This window comes from Podarcis gaigeae (genome assembly GCF_964106915.1).
Source record: "Podarcis gaigeae genome assembly, chromosome: 2".
Classification (NCBI taxonomy): domain Eukaryota; kingdom Metazoa; phylum Chordata; class Lepidosauria; order Squamata; family Lacertidae; genus Podarcis; species Podarcis gaigeae.
Genome location: NC_139679.1, coordinates 22,399,310 through 22,411,812, shown reverse-complemented (window position 1 = coordinate 22,411,812; position 12,503 = coordinate 22,399,310). Strand labels below are relative to the sequence as shown.

The following is a 12,503-nucleotide window of genomic DNA, read 5'->3' as shown; positions in this document are numbered from 1 at the left end:
CTGCTGCCACCCCTGTAGTTCTTGTCCAGTTTTATGCTTGTTCTGCAAGTCCTGTGGTTGGGGAAGAAATTGCATGCAGAATTACTGAGCAGTCTCCCAGCTCTGAGGCTTATCCCCTGGATGGTTTGAGAACATAAGTCACCAGGCGAAATGTCTCTTCCCTGTTGAATTTGAATTCCAGCTCTGCTTCCCTTTGGGCTGCAGAGACCTCTTGTAAGGTACAGAATGTGTTAGGTAAGCCGGGGCTTCATTTGCAGAGCGCATTAGGCAGACAGTCTGCTGAAATTGAATTTAATTAAATTGCCTAGTGGTGGGAGGATTATGAGCGCTTTAATAGGAATGTTGCATCTTTGTTGAGCAGGCTATAGATGACACCCTGTCTGTTAACTGCCTTTCCTCCAGCTGCTATAAAACTAAGACACAGAGTTGGTTAACTGAAATCCTTTAATTAGTTGGTTTTCCTGCTCAATCGTTGCCCACTGTTCATATCATTTAGAATTTGTACTATCCTATATTTTTTCCACGATGTTCCTTACTGGAAACTTTTCAAGATCGTGTACATTTTTCCCATGACGCGAGCCAGTATCTCAAAGAAACCTGGTGGTTAATGAGAAGCGGCAGTTTCTTACCATTCCTTCCTTTAGTCTCCTCTGTTCCTGTCTCTACCTGTCGGCAGCAAGGACCTCCAAGACCTTGATTCTAAGCATGGCCATTATCCCTAACTTCGGGGAGAGATGAACATCCGTCTCCCAGCATCAATGGTTCACCTTCTCGCAGTAACAAGGGCTATAACAAGCAACTGGCAGTTTAGCTTAGCAGGGGGTGAAGACTTCAGCATGCCTTGGTGATGGAAATAAGCATGGAGATGTGCTCTGCTGGAGAGATGAGGCAGAGTGTCTATAACCTTTATTGCTCTCTCTTGAGTCTTTCATCTTTTCTTTTAGAAGAAACTACTCTTGTACAAGGGACGCGGGTGGCGCTGTGGGTTAAACCACAGAGCCTAGGACTTGCTTGATCAGAAGGTTGGCGGTTCGAATCCCCGCGACGGGGTGAGCTCCCGTTGCTCGGTCCCTGCTCCTGCCAACCTAGCAGTTCAAAAGCACGTCAAAGTGCAAGTAGATAAATAGGTACCGCTCCGGCGGGAAGGTAAGCGGCGTTTCCGTGTGCTGCTCTGGTTCGCCAGAAGCGGCTTAGTCATGCTGGCCACATGACCCGGAAGCTGTACGCCAGCTCCCTCGGCCAATAAAGCGAGATGAGCGCTGCAACCCCAGAATCGGTCATGAGTGGACCTAATGGTCAGGGGTCCCTTTACCTTTACTTACTCTTGTACAGATTTGAGTTTACTAGGGGGAAACGCCTTCTCAAAGTTAAAACTCTGAAATTTAATTCATAATTAGATGCCCCACATGTGCAAACAGTCCAGTGCATCTGGTGTATTCTTGAAGTCAAGGTATCATCTTCTGGTCAATCTGGTAATCTGTTGTTTTAAAAAAACAAATCGGTACTTCATGGCAATTAGTCAGTAGTTAACTTTGCATTAATTTCATTGCTGAATGCAAGCCCCACTAGGATGAGTCTCACCAGGAACTTTGATTGGGAACTCCTGAGTTGATTCTACTGAAGGCAGGGTTTACATTTGCTGCTGAATTTAAACTTTGTGCAGGATGCAAGCCCCGCTTTTACGAGGAACCTTTGCAGCCATGGCTTAATTCATGTGAAGGAAGAGAGGAAGAGTGCCCCTTAGAGTGTGTGCCCAAAACTTCCTTTTGAAATTGAATTGCCTAGCTTCAAGGGATTTACCGGTAGGCGGTCCCATGCACCTGTCAAAAATGCTCCATGGAGGATTGGCCAGTTCTGGATTGGGCCTTCAGGCGGATCCAGTTCCTCACCTCTGCTTTTATAGCAATTTGGAAAACTTGGATGGACTAACACTAGATGGCTTTGTGTGTTTCTTTCCCCCCGGCAGGTTCTAATATTGAAAAATCAGTGAAAGACCTCCAACGGTGCACTGTGTCACTGGCTCGGTATCGTGTTGTAGTTAAAGAAGAAATGGATGCCTCCATTAAGAAAATGAAACAGGCCTTTGCAGAACTTCAGAGCTGGTATGCTAACACCTGTAGAGGCTGAATTATTCAGATATGAATAAGTTTAACATGTCTTGGAAAAAGGCAACCATTTTACTTTTACGAGTGTTTTCCTTGGGGCCTGTCACTTGTAAGGTAGTCATGTAGGTAGTGTACATGGTCAAGTGTATCTTCTCATTGATGGTGGTTGTTTGGAAAGGCTGCCACCAGTAACTGAAGCTGGTGGTGGTCTTCATGTGACAAACCTGGCTGCCAATCCCAGCTATTGGACCCTGAAACATCATATGACAGTTCTGCATTAAAGGCGGCCACAATCTCCTCCCATTGTTCCTTGAAGCCGCTGAACTATGCATGTCTTGAAATGCCCACAACTGCAAGGAAAGCCCCCTTTTGGGGGAAGGGCTGAAGACGTGAAGCCCCTGATCTGTATGCCAATGGTTCCAGGTTTAAAAATCCCCTGTGAGGCCCTTGTTGCAATTGTGCACTCTGACGTGGCGAAGCATAAGTAAATTCTGAAGGAATAGATATTTAATTCAGGGGTTGCCAGTGGGGCACCCATGGGCTCAGTGGTGCTCTTGAAGTCTTCCCCTGGTCAGATGGCAAAACATCTGAGCCCCTTGGTCAAAAGGTGGCGAGGGCAGTCACCTCTGTCTTCCTTGAAAAGCACACATTGCTGAAGGAAAAAGTTGGAAGAGTGACACTCTTTCCAGTTTCCTTTTTCAACTCGTGTGCTTTCCAAGGCTCAAAATTCGCATGCACTTCCTCCCTGTCTCTCGGGTGAGTGGGCTCTTCCAGAGGGGAAACTGACTGAGGCAGTTACTGAGTTTTGCCCATAGTATTAGCATATTTCTGTAGTGGTTTCCCATCTGTGGAATGCTCTCCCCAGGAAAGTTCAGCTGGTGCCTTCATTATACACCTTTAAGTGTCAGGGGAAAATGTTCCTCTTTGACTAGGCCTTTGGCTGATTGGCATCCAATTCCCTTTTAAAATGTGTTGGGGGGGTTGGGTTGCTTTTGTTTTTATTATGTATTTCGTGTTTTTACATTGTGATTTTATGATGTAATCGCCCTGAGACCTGTGCTGTGGTCGAAACCACTGACCCTCTTGGGCTTGCCGATCGACAGGTCCGCGGTTCGAATCCCCTCAACAGGATGAGCTCCCATTGCTCTGTCCCAGTTTCTGCCAACCTAGCAGTTTGAAAGCACACCAGTGCAAGTAGATAAATAAGTACCGCTGCAGCGGGAAGGTAAACTGTATTTCCGTGTGCTCTAGTTTCCGTCACGGTGTTCCATTGCAGCAGAAGCAGTCTAGTCATGCTGGCCACATGACCCGGAAAGTTGTCTGTGGACAAACGCTGGCTCCCTCGGCCTGAAAGTGAGATGAGCGCCACAACCCCATAGTTGCCTTTGACTGGACTTAACCGTCCAGGGGCCCTTTACTTTTACCTTTATAGGGTGGTATACAAATTTAATAAATAATAATCAATTGGTCAAGCATTATTTTCGCCCATCAGTGCCCCTTTCTGTGGGTTATAATCTCTGCAAAATAAGAGCTCTAGTTTTGCTAGCTTAAAAAGTGCTCCACTTGTAACAATTAATTCTTTGCTCTTTGACTCACACTTGCGTCACGTTCAGAAAGGTCAAAGACCCGAGTGTGGTTCAGCAGCCTGGCTCAGATAAGTCTGTGTGTCCCAGTTGCTATGGGAAGGGTGAAGGTGGAATCAGCAGAAACCAGGAAGTTCAGTTCCGTGACACCGGGATATATAGTGCCTGTTTGGAAGCAAGCCAGGGGAACCTCCTTCAATAAATGTCAAGTAGAGAAGGTTCCTGCAGGGAGGCTTTTGTAGACAGGACTGATAAAACACTGAGCCTGGGGTCAGCTTGGCTCTACATTATAGCCAAGATTATTTGCCTTTTCCTTAAAACGCAGTGACGGGTCTGCTAGAAAGAATCTCTTCCACATTCCCTGTGGGTTTCAAGGCACAACTGTTGCACGGGTTGAAGTCAGTGCAGACAAATGAAATGCTTTTCTGTCCATTTCTGAGGAAACCAATTCATGTCAGTATGTAAAGCAGGAAGGGTGTCACAGGAGCAACCGGTTTTGGAAGAATTTTAGTTTTAGATGCTGTGATGGTTGACACAGCAGAATTGTTCCTTAACACCACAGGAGTTGCAGTAGGTTTTAAAAAGATGTTATATTGTCATATTGTCTTCCGTAAGACATACCAAGCAGTGGAACGAGAACAGAACACAATGCTAAGCTTTCTTTCAATAGATTTCCCTCCAGGGAACCAGCCTTCCTGTGGCAGACACAGTTGCCTTAGGCTGTGTGTGTGGTCCTTTGAGGTGCCATTTCAGATTATGTGGGCAACAGCATTTGCAGCAAAAGAATTAAGGCCACCTAGAACTGTAGAAAAGGGACGCAGGTGGCGCTGTGGGTTAAACCACAGAGCCTAGGACTTGCTGATCAGAAAGTCGGTGGTTCGAATCTCCGCGACGGGGTGAGCTCCCGTTGTTCGGTCCCTGCTCTTGCCAACCTAGCAGTTCGAAAGTACGTCAAAGTGCAAGTAGATAAATAGGTACTGCTCTGGCGGGAAGGTAAACAGCGTTTCCGTGTGCTGCTCTGGTTTGCCAGAAGTGGCTTAGTCATGCTGGCCACATGACCCGGAAGCTGTACGCCGGCTCCCTCGGCCAATAAAGTGAGATGAGCGCCGCAACCCCAGAGTCGGTCATGACTGGACCTAATGGTCAGGGGTCCCTTTACCTTTAGAACTGTAGAAAATTCTGAAGAATTAGAGCTTAAACCTCAAAGTCAAGGTTCTTCTGATTTCCAGGCAGTGAATTGATTGTCCGTGCCGTGTTTCTGTGCACTCAATAAAGTTATGTCACAAATTCTGGAAAGGGCTTGCAGTTTTCTGCTGCCATCTGTTGGCTCATTCTTTATACTGGTACTGATCCATTCAAGCTCACTGAACAGCATGAACAATTCACATGCCTCTTGTCCCTGTTCTTTCTGCATAGGGTTTATAGCAGACTTGTTTTTTGTCCACAGTCTGACAATATACAGGCTATGAGTGTAAAAGGTTTGCCCCTCTCACCTCGATCTTTTATCCTCCTTTTTTTCTAGTCTCATGGATCGAGAAGTAGCCCTTCTAGGTGAAATGGACAAAGTGAAAGCAGAAGCAAGTAAGTATTTTGTTTTGTTTTTAAAGAAATTGTGTTAATAGCATTTTTGTATGGAAATGCAGTGACTTAAAAACAAACAGTGAGCCAGACCTTCTCTCCAGCCCATTCCATGTCCCTTCCAAATATAAAATCCATTATCTCATAGGCAAAAATGGCATTAAATGAGTGAATTCTGAGTACAAATACCAAAGTCTTGCAGGTATGGGCAAAACTGCAGTTTCCACTGTTGTAACTAACCTGAGCAACAGGCCGAACAAGGGCTAGGGCACAGACAATGGGCAGGCTACCCACTGGAGTCTCATTTTTTGGTGTGAGAACTTGATTATGAAACTTAATTCAATAAGGCTTGTCTATAAGACGACTTCAGGAACACCTCAATAGCTCCATCAACAGTTGTGTCATCTGGGTGCATGGGTCTTATTTTAAAGAACTAAATGGCTAGGCATAACATACCAAAGAAATTGCTTCCTCCCTGTGTCCCATTATAATGTCAAAGACAGGCGCATATATCGTACCTTTTGCATCCCCCCCCCCATTGGAAAAGTAGCAGCTTCAGTGAGGTAACTATTTAGCAGGAAATCAATCCTGGGGGGGGGGATGGGTTAACACCACTCCCAACCCTTGGCATTTCACGTACAAGCAAGATTGCATTAATGTACAAAGTTGCTATTATTATTATTAGCGCTATTAGCATTTGATCCTATCCGTAGATCTCCAATATTGCATCATGTTTAGTCCTGAAAGCTCCAGTTTAACAAATGCAATTAGTCCAAGTCAGGGCAGAGTGTGTGGAAGCCTTCTAGGTGGATTCCTCATAACTATTGAACTCCTACTCCCTAGAGTTGGCCTTTTGGGGCTACGTACAGTTGGCGTTTTTAGCATCTGCTTTAATGTAGGTTTCAGTTTTGTTCATTAATTTGCTGCTTGCAATGAGCTGCTAATATCAGTGAGCCAGTGATTAGTATCACTGAGCTGGTTATGTAACTGCCTTGGGCACCATAACCGCTTGGTCTGCATTCCTTTACATTTCAGTGGACATCCTAAGCAGCCGGCAAAAGAAGGCAGAGGCGCTGAAGAAGATGACTGATGTGGCTGTCCGAATGTCCGAGGAGCAGTTGGTAGAGCTTAGAGCTGATATAAAGGTGAACCTTGGACTTCTGTGTGCTATGCTAGCCCTATTCTTACCATTAATCATGATTGTGGACTAAACAGCTGATGTAGAAGTCAGAGCAAAGTGGAGTCAGAAATAGTAACCATGTAGCCATAGCTTAATTCCCTGGTATCCTCCTGTTACAGGAGAATTGTAGCTGAATTTACTGTATTTTTCGCTCTATAAGACACACCAGACCATAAGACGCACCTAGTTTTTGGAGGAGGAAAGCAAGAAAAAAAATATTCTGAATCCCAGAAGCCAGAATAGCAGGAGGGATCGCTATGCAGCGAAAGCAGCGATCCCTCTTGCTGTTCTGGCTTCTGGGATAGCTGTGCAGCCTGCATTCACTCCATAAGGCGCACACACATTTCCCCTTTTTAGGAGGGAAAAAGTGAGTCTTATAGAGCAAAAAATACGGTATATTTTGCATGTAGGATGGCCCAGGCTCAGTCCATCGTACCATTTTGTGTTAAGGAGTACTCTTTCATACCTGAGCTGCGAAGAGTCTCTGGAGAATGTTTGACCTTGATAGGGTCAGGGTTGAGAGGACTAGGCTAGGCACTGGTCTTCCAACTGGTGGGTCACAGAATCATACAGTTGTAGAGTCGGAAGGGACCCCGAGGGTCATCTAGTCCAACCCCCTTCCTCGCAGGCAGGCATTTCAGCACATGGTTGCCCACCCAATTTAAAACCATACCAGGCCTTCCATAGCTTTGCTGATGTGCTAGCGGTTTTATCGCTGCACCGCTAGGAGTGGCCTGATTCGAGGTGGGTTGCAACAGGAGCACTACCACCATGCATATACATGGTAAAAGATTAAAAATTGGGCCCCAAAATACATGTCCTGGGTCTGAAAAGGTTGCACAGAGAGGGGGGGAGAGACTTGGTATCCTCTTGAAACGTGTTGCTGGAATTGTGCTGATGTTCACCTTGGTAGCGAAAGAACCTTTGAAAGAACACATTCTTCATAAGGAATCTCTTCTTACTGATAGTCTTTGGAACCAGCTCTGCACAGGTGTGTTTCCAAAGGTGTCTGAAGTTCTAACGTTTTCCTCCATCTGAATAATAGAAAGAACCTCTAAGGTATTCCAGACTTCTGCCAATGCAGGAAATCCACTGCTACAATATCCCCAATCGGTGGCCATCTAGTCAAAGCTAAGGTTTCATTAAAAGTTCTCATACTGATCTTTTTTTATTTCTAAAGAAAACCAAGATAAAGTGCTCAGATTAAATAAATGTATGTAAATTCATTTGCTTGCATAATGCATTTCAAAACATTGCATTCCCCTTTTTCCTGACAAACATTTGCACTTCACTGGTGTTCAGCATCTCGTTTAGAGAGAAATTCCAGTCTAGACAGGAACCTCTCAGCTACCAAGCAGAAACCTTTGCCTGTGCTTTCTCTTTACATTTGTTCTCACTTTTGTTTTCTAAAAAGTAGAATCATCTATCTGATCATGGAGCATCAAGCATGCTTGCTTCAAACACACAGCTCCAATAAATGCTCTTTTTTTCCCCTACCACCAGAGGGCAGAACAAAGTTGCATAAACATCCCACTGAGCTCAGACACACTGTTCCACCAGCAAGACCATGCATAATTTTCATCTCATGTAAATTACCATTAATGTAAGGTTACCAGACGTCCCCGGATTTACAAATCAGTCCCCATACAAAATCCATTGAAGTTGAAAAGTGTTCATTGAAAAAAATCTGGTAACCTTACATTAATGACACTGGAATGAATGTTTTGAAAACGCTTGCAGATAAATGGGATTTCCCTGCAATTGGAGGGCTTAGTTTTCTGCAGCTGTGTTGGTGAATCCGGAAGGTAGCATGTACCTTGGACACACTCTGGCAAGCTATGCCTTGGCAGATCTCTTGGCATCGGGGCCTCAGCTTGGCTCAAACCCTGAACATACTTAACAACGTCATTAATGGAACCTTAACATGCCGGCATTTTCCTCTTTAGCACTTTGTTAGTGAGCGCAAATACGATGAAGATCTTGGAAGGGTGGCTCGTTTCACTTGTGACCTAGATGCACTCAAAAGGAGCATTGAATCTTTTGGACAAGGTGAGCCAACCCCGTGTGTGTGTGTGTGTGTGTGTGTGTGTGTGTGTGTGTGTTATAGATAAGTTCTTCCTCTCATTTCCAAAGCTATTATAAAAAGAAATAATTTTATGGTACCCTAAAGGTGTGACAATGCCATGTTTTGCTGTGACACCAAATTCAGAGGAAGAGGGAATTGCTAAGTAAGGCTTTATTGGGGATTTGGACATTTCAAATTCAAGCTTCTGTTCTGCCATTCATCTGTCTTTTGTACTTGGGAGGTCATCTGCTTCAGAGCTCTGATGGTTGTACTAATGAAGTGGAAACAGGTGGGGGCTGCAACGAAATGTTGCAGTTCATTCTCCCTCCTAAAAGGAGGTGGGCTCCTGTTTTAGAATTAACCCCACGTAGCCATTCAACCTTTCCCCTCACTCCTTTCCTCTTGATGTATCGCTCCTTTTCCAATTGTTACTCTACATTCAGTAGCTAAATTCAGTCCCTATTGGACAATGTGTATTTTTTGCCACTTTAAGGTGTTTATCTTTTAAAGGGGGGAAAACTGCAAACCTTGGCATTTATGCAAGAATTGCTGCATTTTGGCTACAGTCCTGTGGCTGACCACCACTTGAGTTCCCTATTGGGAAAAGTTTGTAATATTACCACAAGGGTGCTGCAGGAACTCCCCCCCCCCCCCCATGTAACACATCACCTTTGAATATGCAGCACTTTATCTCTCATTGTTGTCAAGAGGAGGTAAATTCTCCTTTGACTCTGTTATAGAAGATGTGTGCAGGGGATTCAGATTACGACAGCCTCTTCCTAAGAGCTTGCCTTGTGTTCTTATTTCAGTTTCACACCCAAAGAACAGCTACTCCACCAGGTCACGGTGCAGCTCTGTTGCCACGTCTGTGAGCAGCCCAGATGAGCCCAGTGCCACAAGCACAGTATGTGCCTCTGTTTCTGCTCCGAGCCTTACGACGACCAATAAGAAACCACCACCCCCTGCAGAAGCTGCTGCAAATGCAACAAGCCGTCCATATCAGCCCTACCGTGAGGTAATGGATTAATGTTGCCTGTTGTGGTTGCAATTGGCATGTGGGTGGACCATGAGTACATTGCTTTGAATGGCCTTTGCTTGTAGTGTAAGAACGAGTGGCTGCAGCCCCTCTTGTTTAAATCTCAGCTTTGCATTCGCTGCCAGCCTTGCAACATGGAGGCTACCACAAAAGGCCAGACTACCAAAGCCCTGGGCTCCTTGTGGCCCAGAAAGGGCTATGGCTCTGTGTCTCTTCCACTCTTTTTCTGCATGCATTCATGCACCCTAAACGGCTTTTTAGCAGGCCAGGAGTAGAGGGAGCTATGCTTCCTCATGGCTGTGAATAAACAAGGCAGTTGTGCTGTGGTGCAGGGGTTCCCCCCACCGTGGTTGCCAAATTTCATTGGGACGGTCTGTGGTATATCTGAAAAAATACAATTAACAATCATACAGCATCTAGCTGCATTGCAGTTGCTACAAAAGGCCTTAAGGTGGTCCACCAAGACCCTCAGTGGTTTTCAGGTGGTCCGTGGGGGGAAAGTTTAGGAAGTTTAGGCAGGGCCATGTGGAAGTCGTCATTTTAATTTCCCATGGGCAACCGTTTCCTGTATGCTGGACTGATCGGAAGAGGCTTGCCTTTATTGTGTCCATTTGCACAAAAATTTAAAAATATGCTTAAATCCATATTCCCTGAAAATAGAATGAAAATCTGTTAGTACAGTGGTACCTCTGGTTTCGTACTTAATTCGTTCCGGAGGTCCGTTCTTAACCTGAAACTGTTCTTAACCTGAAGCACCTCTTTAGCTAATTGGGCCTCCCGCTGCTGCCGCGCCGCCGCACGATTTCTATTCTTATCCTGAAGCAAAGTTCTTAACCCAAGGTATTATTTCTGGGTTAGCGGAGTCTGTAACCTGAAGCGTATGTAACCCGAGGTACCACTGTAACTAGAAAGTGTATCCAATATAAAATGCTCGCTTCCATTTTTTTATACATTGTACAAATATGCCCAAGTGATGCCTTGCAGGTTTAAAGATGTGCTTGGCATCACTAATATCTTTTTTTTAAAAAATAACTTGAGCCTAGTTGTCTAAATGCTGTAACTCTGTTAATAGATGTGGGAGTGGGCACTGTCCTTTTTGAACCACTCCTAAAACAGGAGCCCGGCAAGACATTCTTGTTATACTGATTTAGTGGCGGAATATCCTTGGTGATTGTGTGTCTTGGCTCTTTGCTGAATGTGGCAAAACCTGCCAGCTGCCATAGCTATTGCTCACAGTAATCATCCCTTTCTTTCTGTTTTAGGGTTTCCAGGGTAATAGAAGATCTGGTCAAGGTTACAGGGCCCAAGTGCAACGCCAAAATGGGCCCCCACACCCCAATTCAAATCGGTACCGAAGTGGGCCTTGGTACCAGTCCAACTCCAGGTCCCGGCCACCTCCTGGAAACGCAAACAGCCTCAGCCAGACTTACTCCACAGGAACCAATGGAACTGGTGCTGAGCCTGGTGTGCCAGCCCCAACTGCACAGTCCCATTCGGGCACACTCAGCAAAGAAGCCAAGGCTCTGCCGCAGCGGAAACCTAGGTCAAGCCAATATGAGGCGGCCAATTCCTGAAGAGCACGAACTCTCTGCCACTTCCCAAAACTGGATGACGAGATTGTAGGACACACCTAGCTAGAGATATTAACAAAGGAACGTTTACACTTGCTGCCCCCTTTGCCACTTTTCTCTTCCTTTAATCATTCCTTTCTGGGAAAAGCGGCTCCCTAGCGCTTCTCCTGCCCTTGCTTTCTGCCCCGTGACATGGGTCAGGCTTTAGTGGAAAATGCACACATGATCTCCAGGCATGGCCTTGGCAAACCTCACTGCTGCCACCTCCTTTGCACTCTCTGGCTCCTCTTATTCTGGTGCCGTCCTTAAACATGGGCAGACTTTCAGCCCTAGAAGCAAAAAATTAAATAGGGGGGGATGTCTTCCAAGAACCCCAGCCCAAAGCTTTTGCTCTCCCCTCGCCCTCCCTGAATGCTGCTAGCCAGGCCTTACTCCTAACAGCAAAACTCTTCATGCTGGCAATGAGACAAATTGCTGTGAATTGTGAGACCAAGATGAGTGATCCTAATGGGAGGAGCCATTAAGAGAGACTGCTGGGATGGTTATTTTCTTTTTACATCTTATCTAAATACTACATTTGGGAAAACTGGGCTTGTATCTCTGTCTCTCACTAGAGAATGGAGAGGTCCAGTCCTCCTGAGAGAAGCATCATTTTGACTGTACGTCATGCATACATTTAGATGTCCCCTACTTTTAATGTTTGGTGAGGGATGGGAGGTTTAATTTGCTCCCGGTCACGATCCCATCGTCTGATCCTAAACTAAATTTCTAGCAATTTAATTAGCAGTGCTAATCCTAGGTGATTGCAAGTTCCAATAAAAATTGCTACGGTCTTTCTCTATCCTTGTATAAATAAAAATGACGTACATGTTTAAAAGACGGCGAGTCTCTAGTTTGTGCTGTTATTTCTTGTAATTAAAGAGAGTTTGTGGTGATGTGGGCTGATCAGATGAGTTCAGAGTATGTCAAATCTAATTTCTAAAGCGTTTAGCAAGTGGAACTGGTATAGTTCTGGCTAGCTTGTGTAATCTTAAGTTCTCGGTGCAGCTGTGACCAGTAAGACAAAATGGAAAATTTATTTGAGACACCCGATGGATAATACAAACAGCTTAGTCTTGACTTCAGGCTTGGCTTTGCAGGCCAAAGGGAAATAGCAGAAGAAAGATAAGAGGCTTCCGGAAGGTAAAAAAATGCTGTCAAAAGTGTTCAAAGCACATCTTGGTAAACCATTATGACCATGTGATGTATTTAGCTTCATACCCAAAATAGAAGACTGTTGAAAAATGGTAACTTGTCTGAGGGCAACCGCTGAGTTTCATAACAGAAGAGATATTTGAACTAGGGACTTTCTGGCTAAGAGATTGAGCTCTTAGGCATGACTTCCC

At 45.1% G+C, this 12,503-nt stretch overlaps 1 protein-coding gene across 2 annotated transcripts in view; it reads left to right on the top strand.

The window, feature by feature from the left end:
• SPATS2 (spermatogenesis associated serine rich 2) overlaps positions 1-11,997 on the top strand; it is a 48,091-nt gene extending 36,094 nt beyond the window's left edge. For both annotated transcript variants that reach the window (XM_083727596.1, XM_083727597.1), the window contains exons 8-13: positions 1,967-2,102; positions 5,211-5,269; positions 6,302-6,411; positions 8,393-8,495; positions 9,321-9,526; positions 10,810-11,997. In XM_083727596.1, the coding sequence (XP_083583722.1) occupies positions 1,967-2,102; positions 5,211-5,269; positions 6,302-6,411; positions 8,393-8,495; positions 9,321-9,526; positions 10,810-11,121 (926 nt within the window). In that variant the 3' untranslated portion in view covers positions 11,122-11,997. The remainder of the gene's footprint in view (positions 1-1,966; positions 2,103-5,210; positions 5,270-6,301; positions 6,412-8,392; positions 8,496-9,320; positions 9,527-10,809) is intronic.
• Positions 11,998-12,503: the final 506 nt, after the last annotated feature.